Genomic DNA, 22,518 nt, shown 5'->3' with positions numbered 1-22,518 from the left:
ACACACACACATATATACAAACACACACACATATATAAAATGATACTGCTCTGTTCAATTACTCCCCCCTACAATTACTATGAGGAGCACTGCTTAATAAGCAAATGATTTCCTCTATAAGGACATATGCATAGAGAGCTGTAACTGCTGTTGCGGCTTGCTACAATGTTTGCTTCCAGTCTGATCTGCAAGCTGCAGAACAAAGCTCTACCATACAGTTACATGGATGTTGTGAAGTGCCATGTGCACACAGCCATAGGAAATAACTGGTGTGTGGATATTTTAACCTGTCATCAACAGGTCTATTTATAAACAACCCAAATTTACCAACATTAATTTTCATTTATCGACTTAAATTAATTAACATGGCAATTTATTAACATTGACTAGCTGGGACAGCAATCACTTTACTAACAGGTTCTAACGGCTAACTCCATGTTATAGCTACCAGGGTCAAGTTCTGAATTTCGGAGCTTGATATATAGGGCAAAAGTGCAGTACCCATAAACCTATGGGGAATTGATTTGCAATTGAAAAGGCTGGGATCCTGTATTAATTAGCCTTGAAACTTGTAAATGTGGCAATCCACAGAAAACTGCAGTTTTCGGGGGTTTTATACCTCTTCAGGAGGTCCCTAAATTACAAAAACAGTAATGCACAATGGAAACATTTCCATAAAACATTTTGAATTAGGACACAGTTTTCCCAAGCAATGGAGTATTTATAGTTCTCTTTATCAAGTAGTTTCTCCACTTTCTGAAGTGCAAAAAAGAGGGAGCAAAATACAGGAAGATCAAATTTGCCTTGCAACCTCATAGCCTTTACACTTCAAATACAGTGTATACCAACAAATTAATAGCTTATACTGATGCTTCTGTAAAAGTTACTTTAAATTCTTTATGTAAAAAAAAAAAAAAATCATTTATTTTTCTACATACCTATCTTTAATTTCAAAGCGTTCATGAAGCCATCTTCTCATAAAAGTCTGCTCCTTCGGTATATCCTTCATGCTGATACGCTCCACAGCCATATGAATTCTTGGACATTCCTTGCAAAGAAATTCTAAAGTAGTAAAATGAATACATTAGATAACTATTAAGAAAAAACAAACCGGAGATAGTATGACAATTACTGTAGATTAAATCAGAAAATGTTAATTCACATTGGTGGGAAAAAAAAATCTAAGCATGCTCAATTGGTAAGCAAAGGATTGAAATCTTGTATACCCAATACTAGGTCAGTGATTGTTAAAAAAGAAATAAACTAGTAGTACAAATTTGAGAACATAAAGGTGCTTTTTTAGATGCATTTCACAAAAGGCAAGTCTCTATGCTCACCCAATGCTCTCTGCACCTAAAACACAGGCCCATATTCACAGTACATTTATACACATTCTGTCAGGCTATAGCCTATCTACAGACACACAGCTGGCAGACATTAACCGGTTGAAAATGGAGCAAACAAAGGTCTGTTCTAACACTAAAAACCTGGGGGTGCCTGTTTATTGATTAAAGTCTTCGACTTGGGTTCTAATTACAGAACCTCAGTATCCATGAACGGCATTATGATTATACAACATAAATAAAATAAAAAAATAAAAAAGTTCTGTATGGGGGTTAAACGGATTTATTTTTTCAGTGGTTATGAGACTTCCATTTAAAATCAACTACATTATTTTTATAATAAAGCGAATATACATTTGTAATAATAACTGCGCATCCAGTTAAAACGCATGTATGTATTCATTTTTTGCTTCATCTCTCCAAAAAATCAACAGCTGTTTAAATGCATGAAATCCATGCAAAACAGAACCAAATGACATTACAAAGTGGACGAGAGGCCAGAATAAACATTACTTTAGATAAATCATTAGGGGTTAAAAAAAGGTTATCAATAAAAAGAAAAATGAAAATTTACACATTTCTCATACTTTTTTCATTCCTTGCTTGAGAATGGGATATTCTGAACCATTTCTTTACATTACACGGATATATTTAATCCTCCTCAACTTATCATGAACATTTAAAAAAAAAAATACTATCACAGAGCAAATTTCTCTTTTTATAATGTACAGCACGGCTTCACAGGACAAGATAACTGTAGAATCCATCTCAAACAATTACATACTAATGTCATTTTAGTACAAAACATAATACTCATTTTCACTACAGAAATTATAGCAATCAAAACAGTAGGTATTCTATAACATCTACGGTTCACATGTCCATATCACTTATTTGTTATTTTGCACCTTTTCGTCTCCATCAATATATTTCCTCCCTCCCTCTCACTCATATGGGTCCAGGTCTCAACCAAAGCTACTGCCTATTATTCTGTTTTTGACAGATAATGACAGACGAATACCACGTGGGCTCCAAGCTTAAACCAAGGGTTTAAATCTCCGAGAAAACGGTCTAAAGCCTTAAGGGAGTTAGAGGAAAAGGGGAGATGCTGCTTTTGTGCATAAGGAGCACTTTAAAAAAGGCGCTGCTCCACTGCTTAGTGACCGCCATTCTTTTCATTCCTACTTTAGTATCAACACTAATTATGGAACAAGTCACCATTCTAACAGAAGGTATTCTGGTTGTTGGGAAAGATCTGAACTGCACTTTGCACCCCAAGCTTCATGTTTCCAATCACACTATTAGACAGACTCTCTACCCCAAGGTAAGACGGTCCCTACAAGAGCACCAGCTGGCTGACATGTGGAGACTCCAAAATACTACAGTACGAGATTACACTTTCCTCTCACACCCAGAGTCCAATCTAGAATAGATGAGCTGTTTTTCTCCCACACACTCTTCCACGTGACTTGATTCCAGTATAGGTCAGGCAAATTGGTCCCATCATGTACTCATTTCTTTGACTCTACAACTAAATCAACCCTATGATAAACATTTAAAATATAGAAAATATAGGGCAATACGGCACTAATCTCTTGTACATAGAAATTTACATAATTTATTGACAGTTCTTCAGCAAGTATTTAAAACGTATTAAGATCTATAAAATGCTCCGAACCCCAATGTACACTGATATATGGACGCCACAAGTCCACTGGTATACTGAATGTCTGAGAATCACTTGAAATCATGTTAAGGAGCGCAGGTAAATATCCTCAAATATAAAAGTAACGATGATGGTGTAAGTATGTCCAGATATTACATGTATACACCATGTGTCAACAACCCCTCCACACTACAGGTGCCAGAAAGGGTGTATCATCTCCAGGTTCCCAAGACAGTGAAAGCCAGAATGTGAAACAACTGGATAGAAATTCAAATATAAAAGATATTATGAGGGGATCTCCTTCACCTGTTATTCGGAGGCCCTCTTATAGATGGACTTACACAAATAAAGACTGAACAAGCTTCAATGTAACTTTAGCATCGGAATTTCCCGAACATTCCTTCTGAACTCCTCTCCCTCAAGCACTTCCCATATGTTGACATATTCCATTTATGTTAAAGACAGAAGGAACAAACAGATCAGAGATTTCTACTTTATTATAAAATGAGCTATAAAAACAGAGATAAAAATCAATCCACAATAAAAAACAAACTGCAGCACGTATATGGGAGTGGCAATGTCCCCTACCAGAATCCCATGATAAAACAGCGTGTAGCAATCAAATCAATGCCGCTCTTCTGCTGATAAGCCTTGAGAAAGACCACATGCATAAAAGTCGAAACGCGTCAGTGGACTGGAGTATTATAAGCCAAACATCGGGGTTCCAGCACAAGTCACAACCAATGCAAAAGAAGAGCGGCGTTGATTTGCATGCTACACAGTTTTATCATGGTACTCTGGTAGGAGACCTTGCCACACCTATAAACTAAAGATGAGCGGGCTCGGATTAGCGCAATCCGAGCCTACCCGAACAGTGCGGATCCGAGCACTGTTCGGGTATTTCCGGCGGTGAAAAAAAAATGAATCCCCGCGTCGGATCTCGCGAGACTAGATTTGTATAAATTCCCCGCTTGCGGCCATCTTCAGTCGGGCTCAGATCAGGGAAGAGGGAGGTTGTATTGTAGTGGTGCTGCTGTGTCCGGTCACTCTGTCCTGCTTAATCCAGTGGTTACTTTGTCCTGTGCTCTGTCCTGCTGATCAGTCCAGTGGTGCTTTTGTCCTGTGCTCTGTCCTGCTGAGTCCAGTGGTGCTTTGTCCAGTGCTCTGTCCTGCTGAGTCCAGTGGTGCTTTGTCCTGTGCTTTGTTCTGCCAAGTCCATTGTTATTTAAAAATTATTAAAAAAATCATAAAAAAATTTCTACTGCAATATATAAATGCGTTCACTGTTCCTGCAGTCCAGAAATATTAGTACTGCAATATATAAATACGTTTACTGTTCCTGCAGTCCAGAAATATTAGTACTGCAATATATAAATACGTTCACTGTTCCTGCAGTCCAGAAATATTAGTACTGCAATATATAAATACGTTCACTGTTCCTGCAGTCCAGAAATATTAGTACTGCAATATATAAATACGTTCACTGTTCCTGCAGTCCAGAAATATTAGTACTGCAATATATAAATACGTTCACTGTTCCTGCAGTCCAGAAATATTAGTACTGCAATATTTTACTACGTTCACTGTTCCTGCAGTCCAGAAATATCAGTACCAGAGAGGGCCCAAGGACAATTCCATCTTGCACCTCTACCAAACTCTTGCAAACTGCCATCCTGTCTGCCACTGCAGTGCCACTCCTAGATGGGCCACGTGTTTGTGCCGCCCACTTGTGTTGCTTAGCTTAGACATCCAGCTACCTCGGTGCAACCTTTTAGACTAAAAACAATATTGTGAGGTGTGAGGTGTTCAGAATAGACTGGAAATTAGTGGAAATGAATGTTATTGAGGTTAATAATAGTGTAGGAGTGAAAAAAAACCCCACAAATATGGATTTTAGCACTTTTTATGCTTCTTTCTTTTTTTCTTGCTCAATGGATTAAACTATGAACACAAAAATATTTTTCCTCCCTAAATTCACCTCTGACACCACTGTTTGTCAACCCCCATTTTCACTGCAGGAGCAAGACAGTGCCTTTTAACTGTGGTCTAAAGCATCTCACTTGCAGGTCAGCCTTGTATGCTCTTCAGGTGGATCTTTTCTCAGCGATATACAGGCTAAATGCGGATTACCTAAATTAGAAATCTGGAGCTATCTCCAGATACACCAATTTCTGTCCTCAGGAGATGTCACTCTGTGAATTGATGTGTTCGTCTTCAATCTGCCCTTCTCACTTACTCTCCAGCATTTACAAGCTACCTACCCAAATTCACAAGGGATTGGGAAAGGGACTTATATGGCCTAGTTAGAGAACACCATTGGCCTAACGTTTTCTGGACAATCCAAGCATGTTCAGGTAGTACAGTGGTAATAAAGACCCAATACAAAGCCTTTTCCTGATGGTATCTGTCAACTGATCATCCTTCAAAAATTTACCAGGAGTCCCCCAACACATGCTGGAGGTGTAATAATGCTCCTCCACATTTGGTGTGAATGTATCAAAATCCGTCCCTTTTGGGATCAGGTAATTTCCACACCTAAAGATGATAAATACACCATTAATGCGTGACAAAAAACCCCTACTGAAGTACATAAACTCTGCGGTTAAAGCCGTGGTTCTGATCCATTGGACACCTCCATCCCCTCCAACTTTGAGAGAATGGTTTATGAGGCATGGATGAACTTATCTTATCCTGCGCAGACAAATTTGAGAACTATTAAACTGTCTGGGATTGTTGGCTGGAAATTACGGACACAGAAATATACCTAACCGAATATTTCCATGCTAAAGAACTGCACATCCAGTTCTCTTCAAATGACCACAGCATTCCAGTTGGCTATCCTACCTACAGTAGACACTGGACCCTATGTTTTTCATGACCACTACCCACCCCCTCCTCCCCTCTCAAAGTTTTTACCCTCCCACCTCCTCCTGTACACCTGGTTGTTTCATTTTTTTTTATTGCAGAGTTAATTTGTATGGAGTTCGTTTCCGTGTTAGAAAACCCAAAGAACTATAATTTTTCTAAAAAGGAAAAGAATAAGAGGGGGGGGGGGGACGGACGGGACTACAACAACTTGACACAGACTTTGTCAACCTGTAAACAGCCTTGATAAAGCTGTTCAGCGAAACACGCGTTGGCGTTTCTTAGCTCAGTGTTCTAAACATGTACAATCAATAGACAACGCTCCCACCATTCTCCCCTACCCTTGATTTATAACTTAGCTGTTTCAGATATATAGGGCATTTAGGGAGAAACAGTGTAGGTTATTTAGCGTTCCTAACTTCAGGATCTCCACGCTATTCCCTGAGTCTGTCTATATATAGACACTTTGTTCTCATATTAGACTTCTAGAGACTTATATATTAGAGTCAGTACGATATGATATAGGATAGACCTGAGATTTAATACACCAGCTACCACTAGGGGGACTGCTTTGAAATGTTTATAGGCATCTCTCCAAAGATATTCTTTACCATTTGAAATAAACTATACAATTAGGGGCTCTGATCTATATTGGCATCTTTTTAGATCTTATATATTGCTTAAGATACCTAGGAGTCATTATTGTTAATAGGGAATCCATCTCAATAGTGGAATTTACTATTTCTATATCAACTAATATTATAATAGCGACATCCTCAATTTTGAGTTCATTATCTATTACATGACCACTGAGCTAAGTTTGCAGTGGATCTGCAATTTTAACAATTGTTTTTGTTTTTTAATATTTCGCCAGCTTTTGGGTTTCGGATGAAATGTTTATTCATAATTTTAAGGTATATCAATAAAAATTTATTTTATTTCACATACACACTCATCCATCGTCTCTGAGTGCCCCTCAGTCACCTACTTTTCTTCTCTCTGATATTTCAACCTGTAAACAGTCAGTTATCTTTTGCACTTATGTTTAGGTTTTTCCAATAGTGAAGCCTAGGTGTACCTTATTTTTTGGATTCCTGTAAACCCAGTAAACTCAGAGGAGGAATCAGGGTGCACTGCGATTACAGGCCACTTCCTACTATACATGAACAGATCAATCATAGTCACTAGTGCCAAGATCCCCATACACTCCTTTCTACCTCATCTAGGCAGGGAAAAGTGCAATGGAAAGGAAGTGCTACTAAATTGGACCATGTGTGTTTTTTTCTTCCATGAGGCTTCATGCAAGAGAATGAGGCATATCACACAGCCCCACTGAGCACATTTTTTAAATGCCATTTTATTGACCCTCAATACTTCTACAAGTCTGGGCTTGTGGGCCACTTCCCATTATATACTGCTTTGAAAGAAATCCATTCAGAAATCTAAATCAAATGCCCCTTCATAAAGTTAAAACTGGACTAACAGGACACTGGAGAATTTAGAGAAACACAAAACAAGCAAACCTGATATGGTCCCAGCATTCACTAGATGGCTTAATAAACTGTACTCTTAACAACTGTTCTTCCCCATATAAGTTCTGTAATAAAATTACTACTGTAGCTATAGATGTTAGTTGCACAGTACAAATAACTGCTTATTTTAGGCTTCAGAAAGTAATGCCTGTGAAAATTACAGGCTAGTACCTTTTAACGCTGCTAAAATTCATGTTACTGTTCTCTGACTAATGTCATCTGGATGCACCACGTCACTGCAAGCAGGAAGAAAAGCAAACAGTGGAAAAGGCTGGTACTGAGAAAGTACAGCTGGGTTCTTTTACAGGACTCTGGAGATCTGTGGCAGGTCTAGGGATATAATTTTACATAAGTCTCCCTCAGGGATTGTGCAATCAATGCAGAGTCGACATTCACTTTAGTAGTGCACAGCACATAAATTACTGGCAACCACACAAGTGACAGCCAGAAACGCAGTATTTACATCAAACTTTTCTATCATCATCATCTTTGAATAATCATTACAGATCTTTAACTCCCATGTATTGTACGAGATGTTTTCTTAAAGACTTTTGCAGTTTAATAAAATTGTGTTTTGATCATTTTAAAAAGGACATTGGAGTGTAAACTACAAGAACACACAGCTTTATTTTAGATAACTATTATGTCCCCTTGTGTGCAAACACCCCCACCCATAAACAATCAAGAACAGCAGTGTTAAACATAATGTTGATATTGTGAGCAGAATTGTGGTTTAATTATAGTGCAAAATGATGTATGTTAGGTCAAATCAGATTTATGTGCTTTCTAGTTATTTGAGAAACAACTGCTTTTGAGGGCCTTAAATTAGCAGATGAACTGAAAGTTGTTTGTCAGGTTAATAAAATATTGGATACCAAAACGGACATGAGCAAACTCTTGCTCTCCAATACTACAAGTGGAAATGAGTGAAATGAGAATAAGATACAAACCGATAATTTACACCATGATGAAAGCAGCCATTTAGATAGTGGAGTGGAAAATATTAATACATACATTGAGAAGTATTGTTAGACTTTAATCATTGTGCCAATCTACCTTTCATGGTAAGGGTAACTGAAAGCTCTTCTAAAATGCATTGAGGGGAGAAAGGTTATGTTTGACAAAAGGTGTGCTATAGTGACCTTGAGACCATTCCTGCTTCAGTGTTCACATTCTATGTCAAGGTATGCAAATATTGTAGCAGATGTCACATCTTAAAAATGATTGATCCAATTGGAGGTTACAGTCTAAATTCCATAACAAACACCCACTCCGAGACACTACTGTCAATTTTGATAGCAGTCAGTTAACCTACTAGTATGTTTTTGGAGTGTGGGAAGAAACTGGAGCACCTGGAGAAAACCTATGCAAACACGGGGAGAACATACAAACTCCACACAGATTAGGCATGGTCAGGGATTGAACTCATGACCACAGTGATTTGAAGCAGAAGTGCTAACCACTAAGCCACCGTGCTACCAGTTATGGCATGCCATAGTCTGCAGGATGGTTAAAGAAGTTTTCTTGCTAAACATGTTTTGTGTTTACAAAACAGGAACAAGCTTAACAAAAAATCTTTATAAGAAGATCAAGCATATCTTACTATGACAATTAGGGAGAGGAAACAGATCTAAATTTCTACATAGAACCATGACCTTTAAAAAGTAAACACCACTAGTAGTTTTGGAGGATGAAAAAAAAATAAAAAAAAAAAAATATAGAATAAATTGTTCCAGGTGCCAGCAGAGGAACTCCTCAAAATATGCCACCTGAGAGTTGCCTCCTTTGTCACTGGCAATGGGCTCAGAGTCTCGCAACAATTAAAAACTGTAAATTTATATTTTTGCAAATATAACTATCATGTGATCATCTAAAACCAATAGTTAATATAACTAAAAATGACAGATAAAACGGAGTACATAATATAAAAATCATTCATCCCTATGGAAAGCTGCAAATCAGCTGAAACGCATTGGTCAACAACAGATTTCTACTACAAGACGTTACATACAAGTGTAACTATGCCTACAAGCAGGGCACACTGAGAGACTGACTCATCACAAAGAGCGGTGATATGGAGATATCTAAATCAGAAATCCGCTATGCGCCCCACAGAAGAACAGATCACTAGCAAGTGAGCTGCAACCAATTCTGGGGTAAGAACTTTACTTACATACACACCGATATATTCTGAACTGACATTTGTAAATCACTTCGAAATGGGAGCACAACAGAATCCGATTTAAATAGTAATACAGAATGTAGTGCTGCAATTTATTTTCTTTACGCTGAATAATAATAAATTCAGTCATGTTTCTAGAACCATTCCAGGACTTTCCTAGAGTTATGGCATTATTTTGTTGGAAAAGCCTATTCACACAACAATAGATTGGCAACAATATTTAGATGGGACATCCTGATGCAGCACTGCTTATGTCAAGAGACCCAATATAAACTCCATATGATTTACACTGCCCCTGCCTACAATGTTGACACTGGGCAGGATGGTCCATGAACATGGGATGGGTTTCAAATTAATCCACAATATCCAATGTTTGTCTCTCTTTATCAATTGCAAACACAATTTGTAATTAACTAACAAAGGTTAAGCACTTTCTGCCCCCAGTGTGGTACTCAGTGGTTAACTATCCACTGCCTAGTATTTTAACGCACGAATATAGTAAGCTGGTCACTTACTATATATAGGAATCACCCACAGGATGAGAGAACCCCCTCCCCCTTCATTTTGAAGAGAAAGGCACTCTTTAAATTTACAGTTGCCACATAACTAGTAAATAAATTACTGCAAACATGTGCAAGTTTCATCATGGACCACTGGACAATGTCAGTCTGAAGCTTGAAGTAGCTATAACAGCATAAGTAATACTTTGGCGAGTACAGAGGATGTAGTTTTGTTTATAGCATATCCTTTTTGCACTCCAGTTTTAATTTAATTTCTTTATTGTCATTAATTTCTTGTGTTAGAGCACAAATCCTTTTATGGGCTTTGTGATCAAACCATTAATGTAGCTCGCCTCCAACTCCAACTTGTGTCTAGTGATGATTACCAAAGTGTCAGTAAACTTGCTACTGCTTAGGGAAGAGTTGCCTGTAAAAGCTATGTTCAGGTAAGAATCCAGGTAAAAATCATGATCCTGTTGATATTTAGAGTAGGACTCTATGCATGCATTAAAAAATATATAAATAAATAAAAACAGCATGCAATCAAATTCAAAAAATGATATGGTATTGGGAAATAATTAGGACTGCTGGGAGTTTGGAACATAAATCCATCTGGTTCAACACAAATTCCTTTTATTTGAATCACGTGTGGTACTCTAAAGTGTGCTTTGCATTTACAACATATTTTTAGTGCATTACTGGCCAGAAGACTTTGGCATGCGTTGGGTCAGCTTATCATATGTGTAATTAATGTTCCCTGTTTTCAATAGAGTACACCATGAGGTGTCTTTAATAAAGAGTAAAGCTTGAAGGAGCTATACCAACAATTATGTTTTGGTTACAGCAGAGGATTAATGTCTAGGTCGCTCTGGGTAACAGACTTTTCTATGCAGCACTAGGACTGCTCCCACTTTAAACTCAATGTTTTATTGGCTTTTCTGTAGGTGTTCACTTTCAAGTACTAGCTTATGTCTCCATGCAGGCAGCTTGGTGCTGATTTCACAGTGGAGACATACTGTTGACGTAATGTTTGCAAAGTTGCAATGGATAAAGGAAGGTATAGCTTATTTACACACTGAAATGTTTTAAAAAATGCATTCTGCATTTACATCAAAGATTCAAAGCTAGAAAACTGCTACAGATATTCACAGTAGTTCCTACAAATGGCATTGCTGGGGGACGCAATTTTTGTAAATGTTATTTTTTTACATGTACCTAAGCATTGTGTTACAAAGCATACGTTATATCCATATTAGCCCTGCAATGTCAATCTTAACAGTATACACAATGAATCTTATACTTCTAGATACATAAAGAGTTTGCTAATAATTAAATTATTGATTATCAATTGCCATGCAAATTTGTGCACTTGTAGTTATAGAAGGCTATCTTTTAACTCAGAGTCAAAAACTTCTGATTTTGGGAATCCCAACCGACCATTTCATTTTGGGCAGTTATGGGAAGTGAACAAGCCAGCTAGGTAATTTCTGTAAGGTAATAGGTATGACTTGCTGTGATCCATCTTATCCCATTCAAATTATAGTGTACAGTAATGGTCTTTTGTTGGGGAGGTTTTAAGAATAAAAACGTGTCCAAGGGATTATGCCAACCCTGCTCGGAGAATGGACTTCTATTCGTGAGATCCTAATACTGTACTTAAAAAAAATAAAAAAAAAAAAATGCAAAAGGGACAAATACAAATTTTTCAATCTCCTATTCAAAAGTATATGGTCACCTGACTGCTTTGTCTATCAAATGTTAGAATTGAATCCCCTCCCTTTCCAAGACAAGAAGGTTGCAAAGCCATCTTGAAAATCGAAGTTCTTAACAAAAGGTTAATAAAAGGTGTATTTAGTGCCTGTAGACATGCCAAAGTGTGCAAGTATTCCAAATAAGGTGGTTATCGGTACCAGATTTGAGAAAGATATTGGTCAAAAATCATATCAAACCGAAACTCAAATCCACTGTCCAAACATCCTTGACTTTGACAAAGAAACACTGGTTTTTACTAGGGATGTGCACCGGCGACTTTTGAGGTCTCGTGTTTTGTGTTTTGGATCCGGATTTTCGTTATTTTTGAGGTTCGGATTTGTCTCGCAAAACACTTGACGAAAGGTCTCGGTTCGGATTTAAGGTATTGGATTCGGATTTTTTTTGAAAAAAACATAAAAAGTTTAAAAATCAAGTTTTTGGGCTTATTTTCACTCCTAGGCTATTATTAACCTCAATAACATTCAATAACAAGCATTTCCACTAATTTACAGTGTATTCTGAACACCTCACAATATAGTTATTAGTCCAAAACGTTGCAACAAGGTATCTTTCTGGACTGCGTAGAGGAGTGGGTAACCACAATATATATTAAAAACCCTGAACTTTCATGATTCGCACCAATAAATGTACCTGGACTGCGTAGAGGAGTGGGTCACCACAATATATATTAAAAACCCTGAACTTTTATGATTCGCACCAATAAATGTACCTGGACTGCGTAGAGGAGTGGGTCACCACAATATCTTAAAAACCCCGAACTTTTATGAATCGCACCAATAAATGTACCTGGACTGCGTAGAGGAGTGGGTCACCACAATATATTAAAAACCCTGAACTTTTATGATTCGCACCAATAATTGTACCTGGACTGCGTAGAGGAGTGGGTCACCACAATATAAATTAAAAACCCTGAACTTTTATGAATCGCACCAATAATTGTACCTGGACTGCGTAGAGGAGTGGGTCACCACAATATATTAAAAACCCTGAACTTTTATGATTCGCACCAATAATTGTACCTGGACTGCGTAGAGGAGTGGGTCACCACAATATCTTAAAAACCCTGAACTTTTATGATTCGCACCAATAATTGTACCTGGACTGCGTAGAGGAGTGGGTCACCACAATATCTTAAAAACCCTGAACTTTTATGATTCGCACCAATAATTGTACCTGGACTGCGTAGAGGAGTGGGTCACCACAATATATTAAAAACCCTGAACTTTTATGATTCGCACCAATAATTGTACCTGGACTGCGTAGAGGAGTGGGCACTGGGCACCACAATAAAATATATAAAAAACCTTCAACAGATCTGCATTACACTACACATACGGCTGCTCCTCCATCCTCTCCATCATATACATGTTGGAGTTTTAGCGTGTGACAACCTCTTGTTTTTGATAATGTCAGTGCATTTTGAATATTTTTCAATTTGCCCCACACCACTGAATGTACTTTATCTATGATACGCAATACGCATCTATCTATCTTGACTGCGTAGTGTGGTGGCCCCGGTACACAATTTGGTACCGAGGCCACAATATAATTAAAAAACCCTCCACGTGTCTGAATTCCACCAAACAAGTATCTGGACTGCATAGTGGGGTGGCCCCGGTACCCAATTTGATACCGGGGCCACAATACCTCCTCCAAACATGGTACAGACAATTCGTCATTGAGATCCCAGACAGACAGGGTCAAAGTGTTATTGTTTGACTTTCTTAACCCTAAAATTGTCCCTGTTGCAAATATTCATGCAATGGACAGTTACTTTTCTATTGAAAGACTCAAGCTTTCAAGTGTAGTGTTTATAAAATATAAACAACAATACAGTAGTTTTAGAGCACGTCAATACCTCTTGTTTTAAATTATGACACAGCATTTTACTTTTGGTTTAATTTCTTGTATTTTTTTAAATTTGGTTTTACTTTTTGAACATGGCAAACGACTGTTGATTGGTCATATAATGCAAAAAAAAAAAGGTCCAAGATGGAATTGTCCTTGGGCCCTCACACCCACCCTTATGTTGTTTAAATAGGACATGCACACTTTAACAAACCAATCATTTCAGCGACAGGGCCTACCAAACAACTTTGGCTGAAATGATTGGTTTGTTTGGGCCCCCACACCAAAAAAGCTATTCATCTCTCCCTGTACAGACTAAACAGGCTCTACTGAGGCAAGATGTCGTCCTCATCCTCAACCTCTGATTCCTCTCCCCCTACAGTGTGTACTTCCTCATCCTCACACATTATCAATTCGTCCCCGCTGGACTCCACAACCACAGGTCCCTCTGTAGTATCTGGAGGGCAGTGCTGTACTTCATTGAGGAATTGATTATTAATTTTTATAAACATCATTTTTTCAACGTTGTGAGGAAGCAACCTCCTTCGCCGCTCACTGACCAGGTTCCCCGCTGCACTAAAAACTCTTTCCGAGTACACACTGGAGGGGGGACAACTCAGGTAAAATAGAGCCAGTTTGTACAGGGGCTTCCAAACTGCCTTTTTTTCCTGCCAGTAACAATATGGACTGTCTGACATGTCTACTTGGATGGTGTCAGCAAAGTAATCATCCACAATTTTTTCTATTGTGACAGCATCCAATGCAGCGAGAGTAGACATGTCTGCAATGGTTGGCAGGTCCTTCAGTCCGGACCAGATGTTATCAGCATCCCCGCCAGTGCCTCTTTTGGGAAAACTGAGCATTTTCCTCGCAGCCATAGATGTGGAAGAAAATGAGGGTGGAGCTGTTGGCATGTCACGGTCCTCTTCAGAGGACAATCTCCTGACCAGCAGGTCTTTGCACCGCTGTAGACTTGTGTCCGCCGGAAACAGAGACACAACATACGCTTTAAACCGAGGATCGAGCACGGTGGCCAGAATGTATTCCTCTGACTTTAAAAGAGTGACCACCCTCGGATCCTGGCAAAGCGTACGAAGGGCTACATCCACAAGAGCTACATGCTTGGTGTAATCGCAATGGCTTACCAGCTCCTCCCTCACTTTCTCCAGCTGCTTCTGCAACAGCCTGATCAGGGGAATGACCTGACTCAAGCTGGCAGTGTCGGAACTGACTTCTCGTGTGGCAAGTTCAAATGGCTGCAGAACCTTGCACAACACGGAAATCAGTCTCCACTGCGCTTGACTGAGGCGCATCCCCACTCCTTTGCCTATGTCGTAGGTGGCTGTGTAGGCCTGAATGGCCTTTTGCTGCTCCTCCATCCTCTGCAGCATATAGAGGGTGGAGTTCCAGCGCGTCACAACCTCTTGTTTGAGGTGATGGCAGGGCAGGTTCATGCTTTTTTGATGTGCCTCTAGTCTGCGGTAGGCACTGGCTGAATGCCGAAAGTGTCCAGCAATTTTGCGCGCCACCGCAAGCATCTCCTGCACACCCCTGTCACTCTTGAGGTAATGCTGCACCACCAAATTAATGGTGTGGGCAAAACATGGGACGTGCTGGAAATTGCCCATATTTAATGCCCGCACAATGTTACTGGCATTGTCTGACACCACAAATCCCCATGAGAGTCTAAGTGGGGTAAGCCACTGGGAGATAATTTCCCTCATTTTCTCTAATATGTTGTCAGCGTTGTGCCTCTTATTAAAGCCTGTAATGCACAATGTTGCCTGCCTTTGCATGAGCAGCCATTTTGTAGATGCTGCTACTGATGCAGCTGTTGCTGTTGCTGCGGAAGGGGATGCATCTACCCAGTGGGCTGTCACAGTCATATAGTCCTTCGTTTGCCCAGAACCACTTGTCCACATGTCCGTGGTTAAGTGGACAGTGGGTACAACCGCATTTTTAAGAGCACTGAGGACACTTGATCGTACTTCTCTGTACATTTTTGGTATCGCCTGCCTAGTGAAGTGGAATCTCGAGGGGATTTGGTACCGGGGACACAATACCTCCATCAACCCTCTAAATCCCACTCCACTGATGGCGGACACCGGGCGCACGTCTAACACCAACATTGCAGTTACAGCCGCAGTTATACGCTTTGCAATAGGGTGACTACTATCGTATTTTGTGGTCATGGCAAACGACTGTTGGACGGTCAATTGTTTTGTGAAAGACTTAGCGGTCTTACGACTTCCCCTCTGGGAAGATGACCGACTAACAGCAGCAACAGCAGCAGTGGCAGTAGTAGGCGTACCGCTGCAGGATTCCTCGGATGAATCCCGTATTGAGGAGGACTCAGTCTGGCTGCTGCCTTGGGCTGCAGGACTGAATCTGATGGAGATTGTGGAGGAAGTTGACGAGGAGGGTGTTGCTGGTGTGTATCCAACTGGACCACGGGATTTAGGTGTCCCTGTACCGATGAGGGTCCTAGCCCCAGTTCCTGAACTAACCACTGAACTATGAAGGTTATTCAGGTGATGTATAAGGGAGGATGTTCCTAGGTGGGCAAGATCCTTACCCCTGCTTATTTGAGCTTTACATAAGCTACATATGGCCATACATTGGTTGTCTGGATTTGGATAAAAATAACTCCAGACCGAAGAGGTGCATTTTTTGGTCTTCTGACCAGGCATGACGATGGGCTTTTTCATCCCATGGACATCAGCTGTTTCCCCCCCTGGTGCCTCATTTACAATAACCACATCACCATCCTCATCATCAAGTTCCTCCACAGCGCCAGCTACATCATCAATAGCCTCCTCCCGAGCCACCTCTTCCCGTACAGTGATGGGAAGGTCAGGCTTGACAACCACCAACACCCTTGGACTCGCCTTGGGGATTTGTGATAATTTCTCTTTAGAAGGCAGAGTTGTTTGCTGTTTTGTTGCTGACAGCATAACTCTCTTCAATTTTTTGTAGGGGGGGGGAGGAGGAGGAGGGCTAAGATCCGTGGGTGAAGCTGAACCACTAGTCATGAACACGGGCCAGGGCCTAAGCCGTTCCTTGCCACTCCGTGTCGTAAATGGCATATTGGCAACTTTACGTTTCTCCTCAGATGATTTAAAGTTTCTCTTTTTGCTACTTTTTCTTAACTTGGGCTTTTTGGATTTTACATGCCCGGTACTACGAGATTGGGCATCGGGCTTGGAAGACGACGTTGATGGCATTTCATCGTCTATGTCATGACTAGTGGCAGCAGCTTCAGCATTAGGAGGAAGTGGGTCTTGATCTTTCCCTACTTTATCCTCCAAATTTTTGGTCTCCATTATATGTAGCACAAGATACTGCAGAATGTGTGAACTTGGTAATATTGCAGTACCAATGGACTTATACTGCTGGATTGGTTTTGCAAATTTGGTTATAATTATTATATATTTTTTTTTTTTTTTTTAAATTTTTAAAAAACTTGGGAATAGTGGGGAAAAAACTATGCCCTTAGAAGCACAGAGCACAGGACACAGCACCACTGGACTGAACAGGACACGGCACAGGACCCAGCAGCACTACGGAACTCAGCAGGACAGAGCACAGGACACAGCACCACTGGACTGATACTGCAGAATGTGTGAACTTGGTAATATTGCAGTACCAATGGACTTATACTACTGGATTGGTTTTGCACATTTGGTTATAATTATTATATTTTTTATTTTTTTTTTAAATTTTTTTTTTTTTTTTTACTTTTTTTCAATTTTTAAAAAACTTGGGAATAGTGGGGAAAAAACTATGCCCTTAGAAGCACAGAGCACAGGACACAGCACCACTGGACTGAACAGGACACGGCACAGGACCCAGCAGCACTACTGAACTCAGCAGGACAGAGCACAGGACACAGCACCACTGGACTGATACTGCAGAATGTGTGAACTTGGTAATATTGCAGTACCAATGGACTTATACTGCTGGATTGGTTTTGCACATTTGGTTATAATTATATATATTTTTTTTTTAATTTCTAATTTTTTATTTTTTTTTACTTTTTTTTTATTTTTTAAAAACTTGGGAATAATGGGGAAATAACTATGCCCTTAGAAGCACAGAGCACAGGACACAGCACCACTGGACTGAACAGGACACAGCACAGGACCCAGCAGCACCACTGACCTCAGAAGGACAGAGCACAGCACACAGCACCACTGGACTGATACAGCACAGCACAGCACAGCACAGCACAGCACAGCACAGCACAGCACAGCACAGCACAGCACAGCACAGCACAGCACAGCACAGCACAGCACAGCACAGCACAGCACAGCACAGAACTAAACAGCACAGAGGACCACCTAACACACCCTCCCTCTACCCTGATCAATGCCCGAGTGAAGATGGCGGCGACTAGCGGGGAATTTATAGGATCCGAGTATCGCGAGATCCGACAACGGGATTATGAGTCAGAGCCTCAGTTTCACTTTTGAATTTGGCGCCAATACCCGGATCTGTCTCGGATCCGACTCGGATCCGCAACGTTCGGGTGGGCTCGGATTTCATAAATCCGAGTGCGCTCATCCCTAGTTTTTACTATTGTGGCTGGTGTTCAGCATGTTTATCCATGAATAAAACAAAGTACCAAACCTATTACAGAGTTCAAGTCCAACCAAACATAGCCGATATATAAAATCAAGGATATCCCCCCCCCCCCCCACCTGTGACACTAGGGACGTGATTTACATCCTATGCTGTCCATACGATTTTCAGTATGTGGGTCGAACGATTAGACCCTTAAAAACTGGGATAGGGGAACATATCCGGAATATTAAGAAAAGGTTGGATACACAATGTATCGCAGCATTTCAAACACTGACATAAGACCCATTATCATCTTTACAGTTTTTGGCCATTCAAAAAGGTCAACAGAAATTTGGGGGGAGGAGATTTTATAAAAAACCTTTAACTCATAGATCCACCTGGTCTCAATAGTGTTAAAGATTCTGGTCCCAGGGGGTCTCAACATAGATTTTGAAATACAGAGCTGCATTTAGTATCACAATCATCCCGTAGGGTTTTGACCCGATGTCTACAGCCATATCACCTTGAAATAAGCCCAAACCCATCAGAACTTGGAAGCCAAGCCAGGTTGGGCTAGGTAAGTACCGAAGTTGGGAGGCTTTGGGAATACCTAGTGTCGTAAACCACCAGATTATACCATCAGGGATGTATCCCTGTATGGGCTTGTCCCTTTTTCTCCTTCATTTCTTACCTTAGTTCTTCCCATCCTCTTCTCCAGATCCCTTCCCCCTAACCTCTGGGGATCATGTTATCGATCAACCATATTCTACTCTAGACATAAGGTCACGTTCTTAGAACGTTAGGCTGATAAGGCTAGACCATGTCACTGGACCATATTAAAGTGCACCTAATGAGGACTAATCCATTCACTACGCAGATTAGATAGACATTAAAAATATAGACCTCATTCGTCAGTTGCCAACAATCAGTGTGTTATTATGCATTTGGATATTTTATTACACCTGCTAATTTTCTTTGATTGTGCTTATGTTATATTTTTAGTCCTATTGTTATTGATATACACATTATAGGAAGTAGTCATCTGTATACACCTAGAACTATATTATTTGGATCACGTGCTAACTACCCAATTACTTGCCATTAATTAATTCGTGGGCTATATAAACTGACTCACTTGGAACCTCTACATTCCCCACTGAAAAAAAAATCACGAGTGATGAAACGTTTGGGTACTGTCTTTTCCACCAACACGACAGGATTCGCTGTCTGGAAGTTACTCTCGACAACTCTCTTCACCTGACACTGTACAAGGAGCATCTTCCTCTACACTGACTACTATCAAGAATCCGGCCAGCACTTACCCTGTTTATCACCATTAAAAGGGAGATCTCATAACAGCAAGTATATTGGAATACCTTACTACTTTTGAGTGTTTTTCTGGTCCCTTTGGGATAGGACTGTCATTTAGTACTGGACATTCGGATTTGTGTACTTTTTATCCTCTGCTGTTTCAGTAGAATTTGGGACTTTCTTCGGATTATAATTGCTCACCTATTTTGGAGGACCTGTTTTTTATTTTGACGCTACTAGTTTATTTTATTGTTTTATCTGATCTTATGGTATTCTGAGAAAAAATTACATACATACACAAATAAATTTTGTTTTTGATAGTTTCCAATAAATAAGGTATTTTTTGTGCATTATCTTCGTATCAGTTCAATACATTCATACTGAGTATGGATTTTTGAGCTCTGGATCTACTACTTTTTCCTAGTAACTCTGACAGGTCTGGACAACCTGTATGATCTTTAGCAGCCTATCCATGCCTTCATTTGATTTATTGTATGCACTAATTGTCTTTTGTTATATTTCTCTCCTTAGAGTAGTCTAATGAAGAAAACAAGTGACTTGCACATACTGTCTTTTAATTGGTAGTTTTCATTAGAAATGATCAACAATAATTATTCTCAGCCTACCTCAAACTCATAACCTTACACACTTAGACTAAAACAGATATATGGAGAAGGGCCTGGGTAAGTACAACAACATGAGTGAGTAATGATCAATTTTCCTCACACACTGCAAGTCTGACTATAGCTTGCAGAGTGATACACATGTGTGCAGTCATACAGAAGATGAAGGCGTCAGTGCATCATTCACAATGGTTATGCAAGTACAAAAAATATAGCACCTTTGAGTAGAAGCACACTCTGCATACAGAAAAATTGTGAATTATACTCACCGTTAATTTCCTTTCCTTGAAATACTCAATGGCAGCCCTTACAATGGGTTAAACCCTAATCAGCTAGTGTAGACAGGAAGAATTTTGTCCCACCTCGCTCCTATATAAGGTAGCTCCTCCTCTTCCTCAGTGTCTTTTGTAACTTCCCAAGCTGTCCTATAACATAACTGTCAGAACAAGGGTGGGAAAATATAGGGCTGCCATGGAGTATTTCAAGGAAAGGAAATTAACGGTGAGTATAATTCTCAATTTTCCTTTCCCTACTCCATGGCAGCCCTTACAATGGGATATACCAAAGCAGTACCATAATTGGGAGGGCAATAAAACCCAACACCTCAATAAGGTGAAACAGAAAATTTATTCACAGCGCTTGCTGGAGAATCTTTCTCCCAGTGTCTCCTGAGAGACTTAAACATTAAGAAGATAATGCTTAGAACCCATGCATCAGCAAACATCATCTGTAAGGCAGCCGGATGGTCATTGATGCACACTTTCTCTATGTGCTTAGGAGGTCGCTACCACCCTAGTTGAATGCGCATTCAGTATCCTAGGCACTTCACGCCCTTTTCTCCCTGTAGGCCTGTGCAATTACTTCTCTGATCCACTTTGCCAATGTGGGTTTGGATGGGGCATGTCCTTTGCGAGGACCTTCAGGAAGTCCAAATAGTTGCTTTATCGTCCTAAGATTTTTTGTCTTGATAATGTAAGCAGATATAGCTCTCGCCACATCTAGAGTATGGAGACGTGTTTCGTCACAATTAGTGGGATGAGGGTAGAGAGATGGCAGAACCAATTCTTTATTGATGTGGAAGGAAGATACCACCTTGTGTAGATACTCCAGATTTGTCCTCAAAATTACTTTATCTTCATAGATATTCAGGAAGGGTTCTTCACACCATAACGCATGTATGTCCCATATTCGACGAGCTGAAGTGATTGCCACCAGAGAAGCACCTTCAGAGTCATCCACCTGAGAGATATGTCTTGCAAGGGTTCCAAAGGATAAGCTGTTAAGGCGTCAAACACAATATTAAGGACTTAAGGGGCTAAGAATGGTTTCAGCCTCGGTCGTAACCTCTTCAGTGCCTGTAAAAACTGGAAGACGAGACCTTGAGATGATAGCTTGATATCAAGAAGGATGCCAAGAGCAGAAACTTGCACCTGTAACGTAGCGAGTGCTAGTCCTTTAACAAAACCATCTTTGAGAAACTCTAACACATCCGGCACACTGGCAGACATGGAATCCTTCGCCATGTCCCTTGCCCAACAAATGTTTTTTTTCCAAATTCTGTAATAAATCATAGAGGAATTTTTTTTCCTGGCCTGAATTAGAATGTCTATTGCTTCATCTGAGACCCCTTTGGATTTCAGTAATTGCCATCAAACTCAGGTAGTTTGGATTTGGATGTATAACTAGACCCTGATGCATAAGGTCTGGCCTGACCGGTAACAGCCATGGATGTTCCAGCAACATTCTCTGTGCTACAGCGAACCAGGGACGCCTCGGCCATGCCGGGAGGACTACTACCACCTCCTCTTTCCTTATATTCCAGAGTACCTGAGGGATGACTCGAAAGGGAGGAAACACATACCCCAGCTTGAAGTTCCACTTCATTGACAGGGCATCTATCCCTAGGGCACTGTTGTCTCTGTGACAGGAGTAGAAGAGGAGTACCTTGGTATTGCTTCCTGTGGCCATCAGGTCTATCTGTGGCGTTCCAAATCTGCGTTTTATAAGTTGAAAAACTTCTTTGTGCAGCTCCCCTCTCCTGGGTGGACTTGGTGTCTGCTAAAGTAGTCCGCCACTACGTTGTCTTTGCCTGCTATGTGAAGATTTCAGGTTCGCCTCCGCCCATGCCATTTATGCGGTTATTTCGGCCAACATTGCCCTGCTCTTGGTACCACCTTGCTTGTTTATGAAGGCTACCACAGTCCTGTTGTCTGAGAACACTCGTACATGCTTGGTTCGTAGCTAGGGCTGGAAGTACTGGATCGCACGCCAGACTCTCATCTCCAAGATGTTTCCCTGAAGAAATCTCTCTT

The 22,518-nt window shown here is 40.3% G+C and overlaps 1 protein-coding gene across 1 annotated transcript in view; it reads right to left on the bottom strand.

Moving 5' to 3' along the window:
* AGPAT5 (1-acylglycerol-3-phosphate O-acyltransferase 5) overlaps positions 1 to 22,518 on the bottom strand; it is a 58,665-nt gene that overhangs the window by 6,991 nt on the left and 29,156 nt on the right. Inside the window, exon 7 of the mRNA XM_075202486.1 lies at positions 939 to 1,062. Coding sequence (XP_075058587.1) covers positions 939 to 1,062 — 124 coding nt within the window. The remainder of the gene's footprint in view (positions 1 to 938; positions 1,063 to 22,518) is intronic.

Source organism: Mixophyes fleayi, chromosome 3 (assembly GCF_038048845.1).
Source record: "Mixophyes fleayi isolate aMixFle1 chromosome 3, aMixFle1.hap1, whole genome shotgun sequence".
NCBI classification, from domain to species: Eukaryota; Metazoa; Chordata; class Amphibia; order Anura; family Limnodynastidae; genus Mixophyes; species Mixophyes fleayi.
Note: the sequence above shows the minus strand (reverse complement) of the source record. Positions and strands in the feature narration are given on the sequence as shown.